General features: G+C 44.7%; 1 protein-coding gene across 1 annotated transcript; it reads left to right on the top strand.

Annotated features, from left to right (window-relative positions):
- The first annotated feature begins 1,384 nt into the window (after window positions 1-1,384).
- LOC124012911 (cleavage and polyadenylation specificity factor subunit 1-like) lies at window positions 1,385-19,203 on the top strand. The gene is given in 36 exon segments (XM_046326964.1): window positions 1,385-1,628; window positions 2,100-2,262; window positions 2,409-2,436; window positions 2,715-2,848; window positions 3,045-3,125; window positions 3,198-3,346; window positions 3,634-3,780; window positions 3,993-4,132; window positions 4,238-4,348; window positions 5,282-5,375; window positions 5,574-5,661; window positions 6,190-6,342; window positions 7,023-7,074; window positions 8,764-8,858; window positions 8,955-9,029; window positions 9,236-9,316; window positions 10,637-10,870; window positions 11,129-11,270; window positions 11,426-11,604; window positions 11,776-11,918; window positions 12,092-12,143; window positions 12,145-12,285; window positions 12,584-12,790; window positions 12,916-13,005; window positions 13,148-13,303; window positions 14,765-15,125; window positions 15,250-15,334; window positions 15,483-15,624; window positions 15,812-15,964; window positions 16,210-16,386; window positions 17,596-17,662; window positions 17,756-17,803; window positions 18,002-18,157; window positions 18,371-18,500; window positions 18,652-18,790; window positions 18,923-19,203. Coding segments are annotated over 35 exon segments (4,422 nt in total). The 5' UTR covers window positions 1,385-1,628; window positions 2,100-2,118; the 3' UTR covers window positions 18,971-19,203.
- Window positions 19,204-20,243: the final 1,040 nt, after the last annotated feature.

The following is a 20,243-nucleotide window of genomic DNA, read 5'->3' as shown; positions in this document are numbered from 1 at the left end:
GTTATGGTCTGGGGGTGCTTTGGTGGTGGTAAAGTGGGAGATGGTACAGGGTAAAAGGCATCTTGAAGAAGGAAGGCTATCACTCCATTTTGCAATGCCATGCAACGCCAACAGGACAATGACCTAAAGCACAGCTCCAAACTATGCAAGAACTATTTAGGGAAAAAGCAGTCAGCTGGTATTCTGTGTATGATGGAGTGGCCAGAACAGTCACTGGATCTCAACGCCTTTGAGCTGTTGTGGGAGCAGCTTGACTGTAAGAAGTGACCATCAAGCCAATCTCATTTGTGGGAGGTGCTTCAGCAAGCATGTGTTGAAATCTCTTCAGATTACCTCAACAAATTGACAACTAGAATGCCAAAGGTCTGCAAGGCTATAATTGCTGCAAATGCCGGATTCTTTGACAAAAGCAAAGTTTGAAGGACACTATTTCAATTAAAAATCATTGTTTATAACCTTGTCAACTACATTTCCTATTCATTTTGCAACTCAATTTCATGTATGTTTTCATGGAAAACAAGGACATTTCTAAGTGACTCCAAACTTTTGAATGGCAGTGTACACTGTCAATTGTGGGGCCTTTTTATATAGACAGGTGTGTGTGTGTGTGTGTGTGTGTCTTTCCAAATCATGCCCAGTCAATTGAATTTACCACAGGTGGACTCCAATCAAGTTGTAGAAACATCTCCAAGGATGATCAATGGAAACAGGATGCATAAGAACACCCATGCCACTATATCCTCCGAACAGCAGCTCCTCTGGAATTTTTGTAACTTGTGTGTTTACGATGCTACTGTTTATTTCTAAGACAACACTATAGCAGCCTCCTACTGTACAATGATTACAAATACTCATTCTTATCCATATCAATAATATGATTGTAATGCATGCGAATTAGATGAATGTAATAGTTTGGAACCATATTGTTTCCAGTATAGTTTGATGTTTATAATCAGTTTAACAACGGACCTCCAGTGGTGTGACATGGAATGTTACTTGTGAAATGTATGCATTTAACTGGTAATATGTCTGGCGAAACCAAAAAGTTACTTTACTTATCATGTTGCCTTAGCTTTATCTTGGCCAGGTCGCAATTGTAAATGAGAACTTGTTCTCAACTTGCCTACCTGGTTAAATAAAGGTGAAATAAAAAATAAATAAATACGTTTTATATTTATTGTATTCCCTCTGAGACATGGTGTTTACATTTACTTTTTATTTAGTAAAAAAGGTGGCTGTAATTGAAGCTTTGTGTTCAATTAAACGTGTCCAGTCATATTTATGTACACAACTGCAATACACACATGGTGAGATTTCAAACCGTACACACATTTTTCTATAAAGATAGGAACTAGTGTTGTGTGGTCGTTAGTTCTTACCGAATTCAGTTTAGCTGCTCACGTTGGTGGAATGGATGTCTGGGAAATGATTGAATGAAAAATAACTAAAGCCAGTAATTATTTTTTAGCAATTGGAGCGTATGAATTATGCTGTAATAAAAGTGGAAGGCAAGACTCTAATTGGAAACTATCGTAGCTTATTCATGATCGGTAGGTTTATGTGATAAAATACTGGAACACCTTGAAGCTAAGGTAGCTAACAGACGCGAGTGGAGCATTAATTAGCAAGTAAGACAAACGGATATGCTAATTACCTAGCTGACCTACGTTATTTAAAAACAACTATTTAGCTACATATCTAGATGCCTAACTCATTGGAAAGATACTGTAGCTAATATTCTCCCAAATAAAGTAACGGCAAGTAGAAGACGTGCTTCGTTCCTGAAACGATACATTGTTTGTCTCGTTGCGGGGCGAAGCAAGTAGACAAGCGAACCAGCTAAAATCATCTTCATTGACCTGTAAACCACTATGCTACCAGCTTGCTAACAATCATCCCTACCTGGATTGTAATTCAACCCTGACACCCAATATGTTGATCCACAGTGTAACGTTACAAAGTATCAACGTAGCTATTTAGTATAGCATGCTAAGTAGTAATGTTGCTGGTGCAATACCCATAGACGTGTCTTCTAATAAATGCTTGTCCAGATAAACATCGAGCATATGCTAATAACTGATCCTTGCTGTAACGTTAAGGTGCTGAGGGGCTTGCAGGATGTATGCAGTATATCGCCAAGCCCACTCCCCCACCGCCATCGAGTTCTCTGTCTACTGTAACTTCATCTCCAACGTGGAGAGAAACCTGGTCGTCGCTGGAACGTCTCAGCTTTACGTCTACAGGATCATTCACGATGTGGAGGTGAAGGAACCTTTAGCTATGTTCATCTTTCATTTCTCGATCACTGATTTAAAAAGTACAATGACAAAGATTGTAACTACCTGTCGTGGGCATATTTTTATTCTTGAAATCCAGTTTATGTTCACATTTTCCTCTTCATATTTCAGAATGCCTCAAAGACAGACAAATCACCAGGTATGTCCAAAACTGCCTTGCACTCCAACAACATTCTGATGAGAGAAGAGCTAGTCTGGTGGAAATCCGAGACCTATAGGCTGGGCAACAGTTCCACTATGCTGCAACACTGTGGGATGCAACCTGTCTGTTTAGAATGACTAGTGAACCACTGACTGTATGCTATTATTATGATGTTGTCAGCCTTCCTTAGACATGCACGTGTCAACATTTCAGACCATCTCCGACACCTGATTTCTTCTTTGACACGTCCTTGATCTCTTCCTTGTCCTCTGCAGATGTCAAGAGTCGTAAGGAGAAGTTGGAGCAGGTGGCTTGTTTCTCCTTGTTCGGTAACGTCATGTCCATGGCCTCTGTTCAGCTAGTAGGAGCCAACAGAGACGCTCTCCTGCTTAGCTTCAAAGATGCTAAGGTACCTGAGACGTCTCAATTGATTGTTTTACTAATCCTAAACTCACAGCTTTCATATTCCAGGTTACTTTGGCCTACTTTATTATTTCAATATCAATTGATCATGTGTCAGTAGCGATATGTAGTAGGTGCAAGCAGTCTAGCCTATAAAATGTCTCTGACTGCTCTTTACAATGTCCTGGTTGTGTTTACTCCAGCTGTCAGTGGTGGAGTATGATCCAGGAACACATGATCTGAAGACTCTCTCGCTTCACTTCTTTGAGGAGCCAGAGCTGAGGGTAAGAGGAAATGAACTGTGCTCGGAAAAACATCCAAAGTTGTATCTTAATCTATAATTGTTCTATCTCTAGGATGGGTTTGTCCAGAACCTGCACATCCCCATGGTTCGTGTGGACCCAGAGAACCGCTGTGCTGTGATGCTGGTGTATGGAACTCAGCTGGTGGTGCTGCCATTCAGAAAGGACACACTTACTGACGAACAGGAGGGAGTAGTGGAAGGGTATGTAGGCATACTGAATTTCATCGTTTGATTTATTTCGCTAGGATAGTCCCTTCAGTAACATTTGCCACAGTTTTTGTTTTACAGGGAGTCCTACAATCCATAGCATCTTGTAGTGATATTTAGGATACCTATAGCTATGCATGTAGGTTATTATCAAATAAAATCACTTTTATTATCAAATAAACTAAACACTTAAGTTGTAATATGTTTTTTGATGGGTTTTGGATTTGAGGATTTATCATCACCCACCTTGCCTCGTGTTTTTTCTTTTACCACACATGCAGGCCCAAGTCGAGCTTTCTTCCCAGCTACATCATAGATGTCCGTGAGTTGGATGAGAAGCTTCTGAACATCGTAGATATGAAGTTCCTCCACGGTTATTATGAGCCCACATTGCTCATCCTGTATGAGCCCAACCAGACGTGGCCTGGGTTAGTACACCACAACAGCACCTGTCCTCCTCTGTTCTGTCTGTCTAAGGAGTCCTCCCTCCGAAACAAAAGCCTGCTGACGACTTAACATGAAGAAAGCTAGGAACTCCCCCCCCCCTTTGCTGGAACTTAGCTATGTCTTTTTCAGACCCGTTTATGACTGGTAATATTGTGGTGTGTAACTCTAGTCTGACCATGTCCCCGTCCTCCAGGCGTGTAGCAGTGAGACAGGACACCTGCAGTATCGTAGCCATCTCTCTCAACATCATGCAGAAGGTTCATCCTGTCATCTGGTCCCTCAGCAACCTGCCCTTTGACTGCACACAGGTCATGGCTGTGCCCAAGCCCATTGGTAATCCCTCGCTCACTGGGTTCATACTGTGTATTCAGCGGTACACATGGAGACTTGTGTGATCAGTTTAGAGATCATATGAATGTATTCCTGTTGTGTTTCTAGGTGGTGTGGTGGTGTTTGCTGTCAACTCCCTGTTATACCTCAACCAGAGTGTTCCTCCATATGGCGTGTCACTCAACACACAGACCACAGGGACCACCGCCTTCCCCCTGCGTATGTACTGACTGAGGACAGGGGTACACATTGTTCTCAAGCTCACTCCACATAGAAAGCAAAGCAGCCTAGTTAATATTTATAAGAAATGTATACCTTGCCTAGGAAAGTAATTTGGACCAATCAAATGTTATTTGTCACGTGCGCCGAATACAACAGGTGAAATGCTTACCGTGAAATGCTTACTTACAAGCCCTTAACTAACAATGCAGTTTAAAAAAAGGAAAAATAATAATAATAACGAGGCTATATACAGGGGATACCGGTACTGAGTCAATGTGCGGAGGTACAGGTTAGTTGAGGTAATATGTACATGTAGGTAGGGGTAAAGTGGCTATGCATAGATGAAGAACAGCGAGTAGCAGCAGTGTTAAATAAAATATATTTTTAAAATGCTAATAGGGGGTCAATGCAAAGAGTCCAGGTGGCCATTTGATTAATTTTTCAGCAGTTTTATGGCTTGGGGGTAGAAGCTGTTAACTACTTTTGGAGTAGTTGCCATACCAGGCGGTGATATAACTGGTCAGGATGCTCTCGACGGTGCAGTCGTAGAACTTTTTGAGGATCTGAGGGACCATGCCAAATCTTTTCAGTCTCCTGAGGGGGAATAGGCGTTGAATAGACCGTGATAGATTGTTGGTGATGTGGACACCAAGGAAGTTGAAGCTCTCCACCGGCTCCGCTACAGCCCCGTCGATGTGAATGGGGGCGTGTTCGGCCCTCCTTTCTCTGCTAGGTCTCGGACCTCCCTATAGACTGTCTAATCGTTGACGGTGATAAGGCCTACCAAGGTTGTGTCGTCAGCAAACCTAATGATGGTGTTGGAGTCGTGCTTACGCTGCAATATACCTGCAGGTATAAAGCTTCATAACGTGTCGGAATGTATGTATGAGCCTTTATGTCTTCTAATAAGGCTGTGTGTTGGTGTTTCAGGTATACAGGAGGAGGTGAAGATCACTCTAGATTGTTCCCAGTCCTCCTTCATCGGCTCTGACAAGATGGTCATCTCTCTGAAAGGAGGAGAGATGTGAGTAGAGCACAGAACAGTTGTGTTTGGGATTTATTAGCTGTGTGTATTTATTTGCCGTAAATGCTTAATTAGACCTTGTTAAAGCGATGTTTTGTGCCCTGCGTAGTAGAAATAACTACAGCTGGAACGGCTTTGTACTCTGTCATGACCTTGTAAGAGTCATGCTTTGACTGTGTGTCTGTCCCCTCTCCTCAGCTATGTGTTGACCCTGATCACTGATGGCATGAGGAGTGTCCGGGCCTTCCACTTAGACAAGGCTGCTGCCAGCGTTCTCACCACCTGTGTAAGTAGCATACAGTGTGTGTGGGGGTGGGTGGTGTGTGGCAGCGTGAGTTTACTATGAGGACCGGTGTAAGTATTATGGACAGATGCCGTTCCAGACGCATTACACACACACACACACACACACACACACACACACACACACACACACACACACACACACACACACACACACACACACACACACACACACACACACACACACACACACACACACACACACACACACACACACACACACACACACACAGATATGTGCTGACAGCAGCCCTTACTTGACAGTTTACTGCATTATGCGCAAATTCATGTACAGAGGGAGGGGAGAGGCGAGGGGGAAGAGATCGCATTAGAGAGTTTTTGGCAAAGAAGCGCTGGTGTTTCCACACATCCACTTAGTGTTGAAGAGAGCAGTGCCGTGATATTCACAGTCTGCTGCCAGCCATTGGCCAAGAGAGAACTGGTCATGGAGCTGTGGAAGCATAGAGGTTCTCCTCCCCTTCACCCCTGTCCCTCGTCCCGTCCCCCCCAGATGATGACTATGGAGCCTGGGTACCTGTTCCTGGGGTCTCGGCTGGGAAACAGCCTCTTGCTGAAATACACGGAGAAGTACCAGGAGAATCCAGAGAAACCACCTGTGGAGGAGGACAAAGAGAAGGAAGAGGAGACTGATGAGGAGAAGCAGGTGAGTTGGTTTGGGTTTGAGTTCGTATGTAGATATTCTCCTCTGTCTGGTCCTTGTGGCATATTGTTGTGTGTGATTCTGTCAAACATGTAAAGATTCCATTGATTAGTTGAGGCGTAATTGAACAGATTGAGCATCAAAATGTAGCCAGTTGTAAATGGATATTGATGTCGCCAAAAGAGGATTATTTCATGGTTTCAAAAACAAGTAGCAGTCGTTGTCCTTCAGTAGCTTCTCTGCTCGTGTTCCACCTCTAAACACATTTTCAGCACTTCAACTGGTGTTGTGACTGTTTTTTGACAAGCAGATGTGGAAATATGACACATGATATGTGATGTCGCATGTTATAGTTCACCCCTGAAAAAAAATGTTTTATTGTCACATACAGCAGATAGTTGCAGTGAAATGTGGTGTTTTACAGGGTCAACCATAGTAGTAAAGCTCCCCTAGAGCAAATTAGGGTTAAGTGCCTTGCTCAAGAGCACATCAACAGGTTCTTCACCTTGTCGGCTCGGGTATTCGAACTAGCGTCTTCTGTTGCTGGCCCAACGCTCTTACCACCAGGCTACCTGCTGCCCATTGTCCATTTTGTAAATCGAAATGCTAAATGAATTGCTGATAGACATTCCTCTGTGTGTATTCTGATATAAAATGCATAATGACCTTGATGATAATTCCAGGAGGAACCTCCTAGTAAAAAGAAGAGGGGTGATTCCTCTACCAAGTTGACAGGTATTTGGTGTATTACAATGTCTTGGTTTTGTCTTGCATATTACCCTTTACATACAGTGCCTTCGGAAAGTATTCACACCCCTTGACTTTTTCCACATTTTGATCGGTTACAGAGTTATTCTAAAAATGGATTGAATCTTTTTTTTACCTCATCAGTCTAGACACAATGCCCCATAATGACAAAGCAAAAATAGGTATTTAGACGTTTTTGGTAATTTATTAAAAATAAATAACTGAAGTATCACATTTATATAAATATTCAGACTCAGTACTTTGTTGAAGCAGCGATTCCAGCCTCCAGTCATCTTGGGTATGACGCTACAAGCTTGGCACACTGTATTTGAAGTTTCTCCCATTCTTCTCTGCAAATCCTCTCAACCACTGTCAGGTTAGATGGGAGCGTCGCTGCACAGCGATTTTCATGTCTCTACAGAGATGTTTGATTGGGTTCAAGTCCGGGCTCTGGCTGGACCACTAATGGACATTCAAAGACTTGTCTCGAAGCCATTCCTGTGTTGTCTTGGCTATGTGATTAGGGTTATTGTCCTGTTGGAAGGTGAACTTTCACCCCAGTCTGAGGTCCTGAGCGCTCTGGAGCAGGTTTTCATCAAGCATCTCTCTGTACTTTGGTCCATTCATCTTTGCCTTGATCCTGACAAGTCTCCCGGTCCATGCCACTGAAAAACATCCCCACAGCATGATGCTGCCACCACCATGCTTCACTGTAGGGATGGTGCCAGGTTTCCTCCAGACGTGATGCTTGGCATTCAGGCCAAATAATTCAATATTGGTTTCATCAGACCAGAGAATCTTCTTTCTCATGGTCTGAGAGTCTCTTTAGGTGCCTTTTGGCTCCAAGCAGGATGTCATGTGTCTTTTATTGAGGAGTGGCTTCCATCTTGCCTCTCTACCATAAATGCCTGATTGGTGGAGTGCAACAGAGATGGTTGTCCTTCTGGAAGGTTCTCCCATCTCCACAGAGGAATTCTAGAGTGACCATTGGGTTCTTGGTCATCTCCCTGACCAGGGCCTTTCTCCCCTGATTGTTCAGTTTGGCCGGGGGGCCAGCTCTAGGAAGAGTCTTGGTGGTTGCAAACTTCTTCCATTGAAGAGTGATGGAGGCCAATGTATTTTTGGGGACATTCAACACTGCCTACATTTTTTGGTACCCTTCCCCAGATCTGTGCCTCAACACAATCCTGTCTCGGAGCTCTACGGACAATTCCTTCGACCTCCTAGCTTGGGTTTTGCTCTGACACACACTACCAACTGGGGGGACCTAATCGAGACAGGTCTGTGCCTTTCCAAATCATGTCCAATCAATTGAATTTACCACAGGTGGATTCCCAAGTTGTCGAAACATCTCAAGGATGATCAATGGGAACGGGATGTACCTGAAATCAATTTCGAGTCTCATGGAAAAGGGTCTGAATACTTATGTAAATAAGGTATTTCTGTTTATTTAGTTTTAATACATTTGCTAAAATCTCTAATCTGCTTTTGCTTTGTCATTTTGGGTATTCTGTGTAGATTGAATAAGGCTATAACGTAACAAAATGGAACAAGTCAAGGGCTCTGAATACTTTTCGATGGCACCGTATGTATGGAACTAACTAAGGTGATAAGGTCATCTATAATAATGTTCTTATATTTATGAATGATGCGTTTCCTCCCATGTCCCGTATCCAGCTGGTAAGAACCAACTGCCTGATGAGGTGGATGAAATTGAGGTGTACGGGAGCGAGGCGGCATCTGGCACACAGTTGGCCACCTACTCCTTTGAGGTAGGACCCCTTGTTACGCTTCATCACTTAATTATTCATACTCTAGTCTTGGTTATTGTAGTCTTTACAATATGGTTTTGATATGTTTGCCTCCAGGTGTGTGACAGCATACTGAACATCGGACCTTGTGCTGGTGCGTCCATGGGGGAGCCAGCTTTCCTCTCTGAAGAGGTACTTAAACACTTTAACTTTCTTTCCAGATCACCCTCGCAAAAGAGGTTTCTTTTTTAATTGTCTTTCCGGTCCATCATGGCTGTGTTCTATTTGTGAAAGCGCTGATCAATATCTAATACCATTACTAAGGTATTTTCTCAAGCTGTTGCTATGCAAACAGTAAAACACATTAAGCACTGTGTCTGGTATTTCTGTGTCCACAGTTCCAGACCAACCCAGAACCTGACCTGGAGATAGTGGTGTGTTCTGGCTTTGGGAAGAACGGAGGTCTGTCTGTGCTTCAGGTAAATACTCTACTCAGCCTGGTTAATACTCTACTCGGCCTGGTAAATACTCTACTAGGCCTGGTTAATACTCTACTTTGCCTGGTTAATACTCTACCCTGCCTGGTTAATACTCTACCCTGCCTGGTTAATACTCTACCCTGCCTGGTTAATACTCTACCCTGCCTGGTTAATACTCTACCCTGAATGGTTAGTACTCTACTCGGCCTGGTAAATACTCTACTCGGCCTGGTTAATACCCTACTTTGCCTGGTTAATACTCTACTTTGCCTGGTTAATACTCTACTTTGCCTGGTTAATACTCTACCCTGCCTGGTTAATACTCTACCCTGCCTGGTTAATACTCTACCCTGCCTGGTTAGTACTCTACTCGGCCGGCCTGGTTAATACTCTACTCGGCCGGCCTGGTTAATACTCTACTCGGCCGGCCTGGTTAATACTTTACTCGGCCGGCCTGGTTAATACTTTACTCGGCCGGCCTGGTTAATACTCTACTCGGCCTGGTTAATACTCTACTCGGCCTGGTTAATACTCTACTCGGCCTGGTTAATACTCTACTCGGCCTGGTTAATACTCTACTCGGCCTGGTTAATACTCTACTCGGCCTGGTTAATACTTTACTCGGCCGGCCTGGTTAATACTTTACTCGGCCTGCCCGGTTAATACTCTACTCGTCCTGGTTAATACTCTACTCGGCCTGGTTAATACTCTACTCGGCCTGGTTAATACTCTACTCTGCTTGGCCTGGTTAATACTCTACTCTGCTCGGCCTTGTTAATACTCTACTCGGCCTGGTTAATACTCTACTCTGTTCGGCCTGGTTAATACTCTACTCGGCCGGCCTGGTTAATACTCGGCCTGTCTTTTGTGTTTCTGTGCAAGTGTATGCTTGTGGATGCACTGTTCTAAGACCTGTGGTGGCGAGGCCTGTCTACCTCAGGTTCAGTGACTGTGCTACAGAGAATAACCACTCTGGGTTTACCAGGGCTGCTGCCTCAGAGATTAATGGAGCAGCTTATAAACCACTCAGACACACTTATGCATGCATTCATGGAAAGAACATTGTGAAGACTTACAAATTACTGCACTGATTTAAAAAAATATATTTTGAAGAAGAAGAAAAAACATTTTCAGTGTCAGCTTTGAGAGTGGATGATTCAGGTGTTCCCTCTGGCCATAGTTCTGTGGTTATTGATGACTGTTTTGTGTGGCCCCTTGCCCCTCCCAGAGGAGCATCAGTCCCCAGGTGGTCACTTAGTCCTAGGGGTCATTGTTCTGTTATTGATAATTGATGATCGTTTTTGTCCTGGCCCCTCCCAGAGAAGCATCCGACCCCAGGTGGTCACCACCTTTGAGCTGCCAGGTTGCCATGACATGTGGACTGTCATCTCCAATGAGGTCAAGGAGAAAGTCAAAGAGAAAGACAAGCCCCCTGCAGCTGAGGGAGAAGGTGAGACCCCTGAGGAGGAAGAAGAGAAGACGGTACCTGCGCCAGTGGAGGACGATAAGAAAAAACATGGCTTTCTGATTCTCAGCAGAGAGGACTCCACCATGGTACACCCACACCTCCCACCACATCTCTACACAGTACAGTACACACTGCACCCCTAGACACACTCCGCTCTACACAGCAGTCTGACGGAGCTTTTTCCTCCCCTACGGAGCTCCAGCATGTTTAGATTGAGTGTGTACTGTTGATTAAGGGTAATGATTGAGGTATATATATATATATGCCATTTAGCAGACGCTTTTATCCAAAGCGACTTACAGTCTATTGAAGGTAACTGGAACCCCTCCTGTGTGGTTCTCTAGATCCTGCAGACGGGCCAGGAGATCATGGAGCTGGACACCAGTGGTTTCGCCACCCAGGGGCCCACTGTGTTCGCTGGGAACATCGGAGACAACAAATACATCATCCAGGTCTCCCCCATGGGTATACGGCTACTGGAAGGAGGTAGCGAGATCTGTCCGTCTTTCAATAAAAGAAGAAAATAATCCATGATCCTCTGTGTCCCTACCCGTCACTCATCCTCTCTTTCACTGACTGTCAAGCACTTTGTGACAGCTAAAGGGGCTTTGGAAATACTTTTGATTTGATGTTCCTTCCAGTGACCCAGTTGCACTTCATCCCGGTGGACCTGGGTTCTCCCATAGTGCAGTGCTCCGTAGCGGACCCCTATGTGGTCATCATGACGGCAGACGGAGTGGTCACCATGTTCGTCCTGAAGACCGACTCCTACATGGGCAAGACCCACCGCCTGGCCCTGCAGAAACCACAGCTAGCTGCTGTGAGTCACTGATACGACACTACGTAACACAACACATTACACTACAGCCTGGCCCAGTCACGGTCATATCCTGCACTGCACAACTAAGCCAGGCAGTATTACAACACAACCCGATGGATGAATAAGTGAAAAAATCTGATTGTCAGACCGGTGACTCTCTCTCCCCTACAGCAACCCCGTGTGATCACGCTGTGTGCGTTCCGTGACGTCAGCGGGATGTTCACCACCGAGAACAAGCAGACCTGTCACACTGAGGATCAAGACAGCATGTTCAAGAGCCAATCGGAGACCGAGACCATTCTACAGGACCTCAGGTAAGAGGCAATCATATAGGACCTCGGGTAGGATGTTTTTGAATAAAGTATATTTCCCCATGGACACTTTTTTTTATATATATGGGGGGGGGGGGGTGTGTCTCGTAGTCAGTGAAGGCACTGTCTCACCTCAGTGTTTATCAGTCAACCTCTCTCCCGTGTCTCCTCTTTAGTAACACAGTGGATGATGAGGAGGAGATGTTGTATGGAGACTGTAACCCAGCAGGCATCACCCCCACCAAAGGACGAGTCCCACCCCGGCTACCGCCTCTCCTCTGGGGCCCTGGGTGTGGGCTCCGAGGGGAGGTCGGGACGAGCTGAACCTACACACTGGTGCATGATGGTCCGCGAGAACGGCGTCATGGAGGTCAGGATCGATGTCTATTTTATCGGCATCATATTAACAATAGCCGTATCAATACACATTGTATTGTAATCATTTAGGTTACATAACACCTTACCAAATGTGTAAATTAACTGTGGTAAAAGACAACATTTATACTGTGGTGCTGTTTAGAGGTTGGATATAAGCCTGGGAACTTTAGTCTTATGCTCAGAAATTCACAGGAACTCAGTGGCCATAGTAATGAGTGACACCACAACCGACAGGTGAATTTTTTCTACACAGTAGAGCTATAGTAAAACAACTTCCTCCTGTTCTCTAGATCTACCAGCTACCTGACTGGAGACTGGTGTTCCTGGTCAAGAACTTCCCTGTTGGCCAGAGAGTGTTGGTTGACAGCTCCGCCGGCCAATCAGCAGCCCAGGGGGAGGGGAAAAAGGAGGAAGTGACACGACAGGGAGAGATCCCATTGGTCAAAGAGGTGGCCCTGGTGTCGCTCGGCAACAACCACTGCAGACCCTACCTGCTGGTGAGTTTTCAGTAGGTATTAAAGTGGAATGACAACACCAGAATGTGTAGCAGTGGTGCTTCATTGATTCAAATTTGGGAAATTGCTTTAGATATATCTGGCTCTATGTTCTGTTTCTTTCCCAGGTCCATGTTGAACAGGAGCTTCTGATCTATGAAGCATTCCCATATGACCAGCAGCAGGCTCAGAGCAACCTGAAGGTCCGCTTCAAGAAGGTAAGAAGAGCAAGGCCATTGGACAAGCCAAGTCAACAACTTTTAGGTCAAGGCTTAATCTGTGTCTGGGGAAACAAGTCCTAAAACTCCCATTCAACACTGATGATTTATGTCTTCTAACTGTTCTCCTGTCTCATCTCAGATGCCCCACAACATCAACTTCCGAGAAAAGAAGTCGAAGGTGAAGAAAGATAAGAAAGTGGAGGGTCAGGCTGGTCTCAGCGAAGAGGGGCCAACGGTGGTCAAAGGTCGCGTGGCCAGGTTCAGATACTTTGAGGATATCTCAGGCTACTCTGGGGTAAGAGGTTATTTTCCTACAAGACTATATATACACCGTGCATTCGGAAAGTATTCAGACCCCTTCCCTTTTCCCACATTTAGTTGCGTTACAGCCTTATTCTGAAATGAATTAAATTAAATGTTTTCCTCATAAATCTACACACACTACCTAATAATAAAGCAAAAACAGGTTTTTAGAAATGTTTGCAAATGTATAAAAAATTAAAACCAGATGCCTTATTTACGTAGGTATTCAGATCCCTTGCCATGAGATTTCAAATTGAGCTCCCCTGCATCCTGTTTCCATTTCTACAACTGGATTGGAGTTCACCTGTGGACAATTCAGTTAGACATGATTTGGAAATGCACCCACCTGTCTATATAAGGTTGACAGTGTATGACAGAGCAAAAACCAATCCATGAGGTTGAAGGAATTGTCTGTAGAGCTCCAAGACAGGATTGTGTCGAGGCACAGATCTGAGGAAGGGTACCAAAAAAGTTATGCAGCATTGAAGGTCCCCAAGAACACAGTGGCTTCCATCATTCTTAAATGGAAGAAGTTTGGAACCACCAAGACTCTTCCTAGAGCTGGCCGCCCAGCTAAACTGAGCTATCGGGAGAAGAGCCTTGGTCAGGGAGGTGAACAAGAACCCGATGGTCACTCTGACAGAGCTCCAGAGTTCCTCTGTGGAGATGGGAGAACTTTCCAGATGTTTTTCAGCGGCATGGACTGGGAGACTAGTCAGGATCGTGGCAAAGCTGAACGGAGCAAAGTACAGAGAGATCCTTGATGAAAACCTGGTCCAGAGCACTTAGGACCTCAGACTGGGGCGAAGGTTCACCTTCCAACAGGACAATGACCCTAATCACATAGCCAAGACAACACAGGAATAGATTCGGGACAAGTCTCAATGTCCTTGAGTGGCCCAGCCAGAGCCCGGACTTGAACCCGATCGAACATCTCTGGAGAAACCTGAAAATAGCTGTGCAGGGACGCTCCTCATTCAACTTGACAGCGCTTGAGAGGATCTGCAGAGAAGAATGGAAGAAACTTCTAAAATACAGGTGTGCCAAGCCTGTAGCGTCATACCCAAGACTTTAGGCTGTGATCTCTGCCAAAGGTGCTTCAACAAAGTACTGAGGTTCTGAGGTACTTATGTAAATGTGATATTTGATGTTCTTATTTTTAATAATTTTGCAAAAATGTCTAAACCTGTTTTTTCCTTTTCATTATGGGGTATTGTGTGTAGATGGGGGGGGGGGCGCTATTTAATCAACTTTAGAATAAGGCTGTAACATAACAACAAAAAAGTCTAGGGGTTTGAATACTTTCCGAAAGCACTGTAAGTCATGGGTAACAGTTGTGGATTCTCAGGTTCCCTGCAAGATAAATATTGGAGAGGTACTGCTGTGCACGCAGACTTCATATCTACTGTAGTTCTGTGTGTTCTCATGTGTCGTTTTCTGGTTTGTGTGTCAGGTGTTCATCTGTGGCCCCTCCCCTCACTGGATGCTGGTGACATCACGGGGGGCGATGAGGCTCCACCCTATGACGATTGACGGACCAATCGAGTCCTTCTCCCCCTTCCACAACATCAACTGCCCTAAAGGTTTCCTCTACTTCAACAAGCAGGGCGAGCTGAGGATCAGTGTTCTACCCACGTACCTGTCGTATGACGCCCCCTGGCCTGTCAGGAAGATTCCTCTGAGGTGCACGGTCCACTATGTGTCCTACCATGTGGAGTCCAAGGTGTATGCAGTGTGCACCAGCGTGAAGGACCCCTGCACTCGCATCCCCAGAATGACCGGAGAGGAGAAGGAGTTTGAGACCATAGACAGAGGTGGGACCAGTATATGCATTAGTCTGTCTCCATGACGTGCGCTTCACGTTCTCGTTGGTTTATTTCTCCGTTCCTTCATTCATTCTTCCACCATTAAAATTCCTTGGTGCTGTGTTCTCCTCAGACGAACGCTACATTCCTCCTCAGCAGGAGAATTTCTCCATTCAGCTCATATCTCCTGTCAGCTGGGAGGCCATCCCTAACACACGGTAACAACTGTAGCTACTGCAGCTATCTGGAGCATAGCCTCTAACATGAGGCATATTCATTATAGATCTGATGCATATATTTGAAGCATCTACGCCACAGTAGTTGGGTGTCTGTTCTGACCTCCCTCCCCTATGTGATATTGGTCAGGATTGACCTGGAGGAGTGGGAACATGTGACTTGTATGAAGACTGTGGCGTTGAGGAGTCAGGAGACCGTGTCTGGGCTGAAGGGATACATAGCTGCCGGGACTTGTCTCATGCAGGGGGAGGAGGTCACCTGTAGGGGCCGGGTGAGTCACCAACACTTCTGTGACTACTGACTAGAGCCAGGAATACCTCTTTTAGGCCCAAGTTCTATGCTATAGTCTAGAGCAGGGGTCCAGAGTTTCTCCTAGTTGGGTCAGGAAACTCAGGACCGACAGACAGATGATGCGGATTTTAGTTTGGACTTATTTCTCTCTCTACTGTTGTGTCCAGATCCTGATCCTGGATGTGATTGAGGTGGTCCCGGAACCGGGTCAGCCCCTGACGAAGAACAAATTCAAGGTTCTGTATGAGAAGGAGCAGAAGGGACCGGTCACAGCTCTGTGTCACTGCAGTGGATACTTGGTCTCTGCCATCGGACAGAAGGTGACAGACTCACCTCTGATTATACCACTACAGATGTCTCAGTCTAGATGCATTTTCCCACCCACCTCTCAATATAATTCTGTTCCGATTTACATTGTTTTCATTGTGTGGCCAACATGTTGCAGTTGAATATATTATTGAATTAGCCATTTATTAGAAGTATGTCAACCATCTCTCCTGTATCCCTGACACACAGTCCTGGCTGGTTGTGCTCACCGTGTCTGTCTATCCCTCTCTCCGTCTAGATCTTTCTGTGGAGTCTGAAGGACAACGACCTGACAGGCATGGCCTTCATCGACACCCAGCTCTACATCCACCAGATGTTTAGCATCAAGAACTTTATCCTGGCAGCTGACGTCATGAAGAGCATCTCTCTGCTCAGATACCAGCCTGAGAGTAAGACGTTGTCGCTAATTAGCAGGGTAAGACGGCAAGGCTACAGAACTACTTTAGTAGTAACGCAGGGAAACCGTCAACTTCAAAGTACTGTGTTCAAGTAACATGTGATTTAGTCTCTTCTGATTTGTCATTCCCTAAGGGGTTTTGGTCCATGTTAGTTTGTTGTTTATGGATTTAACTGTACATCCCAGATGAGTGTTTCTGTTCATGAATGAAAGTACTGTTTCTTCCCCCCCCCTGTGTTCCCCTGTTGGATCCCAGGGTGTCTTGTGTTGAGTTTATCTTCTAGAGAGCTGTGCTGGAGGGGATGTTTAAATGATCAGGCTTGTTTATGTTCCACCTTCATGTCAGTGTTTTGAGTCTCTTCTCTTAATGCAGTGTTCCCCAATCAACATTTAGTTTTTCCTAAAAAAAAAGGGCTCTATTGAAGACTGAAATATTCCTCGGCACCCCCCCCCCCGTTCCTCAGATGATCCCGCAGGTGAAGAAGCCAGATGTGGAGATCATGAGCTGGTGTGGTTACACGTGTCTGCGGTTGTGAGACCGGTTGGATGTATTGCCAAATTCTTTAAAATGACATTGGCGGCAGTTTATGGTGGAGAAATGAACACAACATTAACAGCTCTGGTGGACACTCCCTCAAAATTTGAGACATCTGCGGCGTTGTGACGCAACTGTACATTTTATCATGGCCTTTTTCCCCAGCACAATGATCATGCTGTTTAATCAGCTTCTTGTTATGCCACACCTGTCAGGTGGCTGGATTATCTTGGCAAATGATAAATGCTCACTAACAGGGATGTAAAGAAATTTGTACACAGAATTTGAGAGAAATAAGCTTTTTGTGCAAATGGAACATTTCTGGGGTCTTTTATTTCAGCTCATGAAAAATGGGAACAACACTTTTTACATGTTGCGTTTTATATTTTTGTTCAGTGTGTGTATGTATATAATTGTAGTTCTTGTACATAAGACTGTAAAATCACCAGGAAATGAGGTCAGTTTTATTTTGGGAAATGTATACCCACATGTAAATGGAGAGGCATATGTGATCGTATTCCAATGTAATCAAGGTTTCAAATTGTGTTATTGTCATACTATATCTGTTTGAGATTCTAGCGGTCAATTTGTAGTGTACAACTTATGTTCTGGCCACCCGACCTTCCACTCAAGAAACATTTCAATTGGGGAGCCCTGTCTTAATGGTTTTGTTTCGGTGTTTGGTTCCCCAGGACGCCAAGCCTCTGGAGGTCTACAGCGTAGAGTTTATGGTGGATAACAACCAGCTAGGATTCCTAGGTAAGGTTATAACTTTGGTAGCTAATCAGGAGAACGCTGTACCAGGCTAGAGCCTAGTCCTCTCAAAGTAAACCTGTTTTCTCTACGTTTCAGTGTCGGACCGAGACCAGAATCTGTCGGTGTACATGTATCTGCCTGAAGGTGAGTTATAACGTAAACATTGGTAATACTTCTCCTACAAACATGGAGAATATTGAATACTCAGGTTAACCACACATGTTGTCATGCTTATCCCACAAACACCCGAATATCAAATAAAGGCAGAGGTCATGTGTGATGACAAAACTGCTGTTCCACCGTGTCATGATCACTGAAGTGTTACTTTGCGCCCTGCTGAAGCTAAGGAGAGTTTTGGAGGCATGCGTCTGCTGAGGAGGGCAGACTTCAACGTGGGAGCTCATGTCAACGCCTTCTGGAGGATGCCCTGTCGAGGGGCACTGGACACAGCCACCAAAAAGACCCTGGCCTGGGACAACAAGCACATCACATGGTTTGGTAGAACACAACTTTGACTTTGTCATTTGTATCGACAGATACAGGGTAGGAGTAGGTAATGTGAATAAAGAGTTGTCTGATATCTTCCTTCAGTATATGTGATCAAATTCTCCTCTTGGTATGTTGCTCTCAGAAGGATCAACATGGTGTTAGTAGCTAATAAGAGGATTTCCAGGTGCTTCAGCAGTAACTAATCCTCTTCCTTCCCTCCAGCAACTCTAGATGGAGGCCTCGGGCTGCTGCTGCCCATGCAGGAGAAGACCTACCGCAGATTGCTGATGTTGCAAAACGCTCTTACCACAATGCTGCCACACCACGCAGGATTAAACCCCAAGGCATTCAGGTAACTTGCCACACAAGATCACTGAACTTTCTTTGGTTGGGTTATCAGTATTTTCCCCATAAAATCTTAAGTTGGCAACATTAAGTGGCTTTTTAGAAATTTGACACTTTGGGTATAGACGAATGGCAGTTTTTGGATCTCGTTCCACCAGGATGTTGCATGCTGACCGGCGGCAGCTCCAGAACGCGGTGCGGAACATTCTGGATGGAGAGCTACTCAACAAATACCTGTACCTCAGCACCATGGAGCGTAGTGAGTTGGCCAAGAAGATTGGCACCACCTCTGATATAGTGAGTATTATTAGTCCCTTTGGGCTCGTTCTCTAGCTATGCGACGAAATCCAATCTACAGTCCATATCAACTTGGAGCAAATAACTGTGAGTTGAGAGATTTGAATAAAGTATCCCTCTTGTCCATTTTAGGTCTTGGATGATCTTCTTGAAGTTGACAGGGTGACTGCTCATTTCTGAGCGCAGCATCCTTGACCACGCTCCCTCAGCATGTGAGACTCAGGGTCTTCCCCCATTTTTATATTGAATGAAAAGGAGGCTTTTTGGTATCTATTTTCTCTATGGAAACGTAAGCTTGTGTTTAGTCAATTTTGTTCAGTCATAAAGGTGTTTAATCATGTTTCTTAGAATATTTTTTCAACAAAATATGATAAATTCTGAATTGTATGGGTCTTTATAAAATGTTATAACCATCTTGGTCTTTTAGGCTCAATAATTTGAGATCTGCACATGTAACTCACAAATCTGTCATGGACATCATTTACACAGGTGCCAAAGAAATCCAGGGGGGGGGGGGTACTTTGACAAACTCTTACCTTTTATGTTTGTTTTTGGAGTTTTGCAGCATTTTATACATTAGATTGCGCAATGCACCCAATATTTCCTTGAAATGATGAACATTAATGACTATCACTGCAGGTATGTAGTTTAGACATCTCAGAATCTATATGTGCTATTATCCGGGTAATGCAACATAAGGTTAACCCGCCCTGCTGTGTTCCGGTAAAATTGGACCCATTTACAAGTTCTCTCTGTCTTAAGGTTCCATGACTTTGTCCACACAAAATACATGAGTTTTTACATCTGTGGTGTTACCGGTCAAAAATGAATGGGTATAAAATGGAGTTCAGGCACATGGACACACTTCCTCTGCCAGACCCCCACATGCCATGTGTGTTTGAGCACTTGGCTTCCACACCTGTTGGTGTTCTCATAATCGCAACATTGTTTCAATATATAGACCTTTTCTCGCAGTTCTGGTATATGATGCTTTTGAGGCCTTGCGCACACGTTGTGGCAGCACAATGACCAAACTACACTGCTCAAAAAAATAGAGGGAACACAAACAACACAATGTAACTCCAAGTCAATCACACTTTTGTGAAATCAAACTATCCACTTAGGAAGCAACACTGATTGACAATAGATTGCACATGCTGTTGTACAAATGGAATAGACAATAGGTGGAAATGATAGGCAATTAGCAAGACACCCCCAATAAAGGAGTGGTTCTGTAGGTGTTGACCACAGACCACTTCTCAGTTCCTATGCTTCCTGGCTGATGTTTTGGTCACTTTTGAATGCTGGTAGTGCTTTCACTCTAGTGGTAGCATGAGACTGAGTCTTCAACCCACACAAGTGGCTCAGGTAGTGCTGCTCATCCAGGATGGCACATCAAAGCGAGCTGTGGCAAGAAGGTTTGCTGTGTCTGTCAGCGTAGTGTCCAGAGCAT

This window comes from Oncorhynchus gorbuscha, linkage group LG24 (assembly GCF_021184085.1).
Source record: "Oncorhynchus gorbuscha isolate QuinsamMale2020 ecotype Even-year linkage group LG24, OgorEven_v1.0, whole genome shotgun sequence".
NCBI lineage: Eukaryota > Metazoa > Chordata > Actinopteri > Salmoniformes > Salmonidae > Oncorhynchus > Oncorhynchus gorbuscha.
This window is presented reverse-complemented; position numbering and strand designations above follow the sequence as displayed.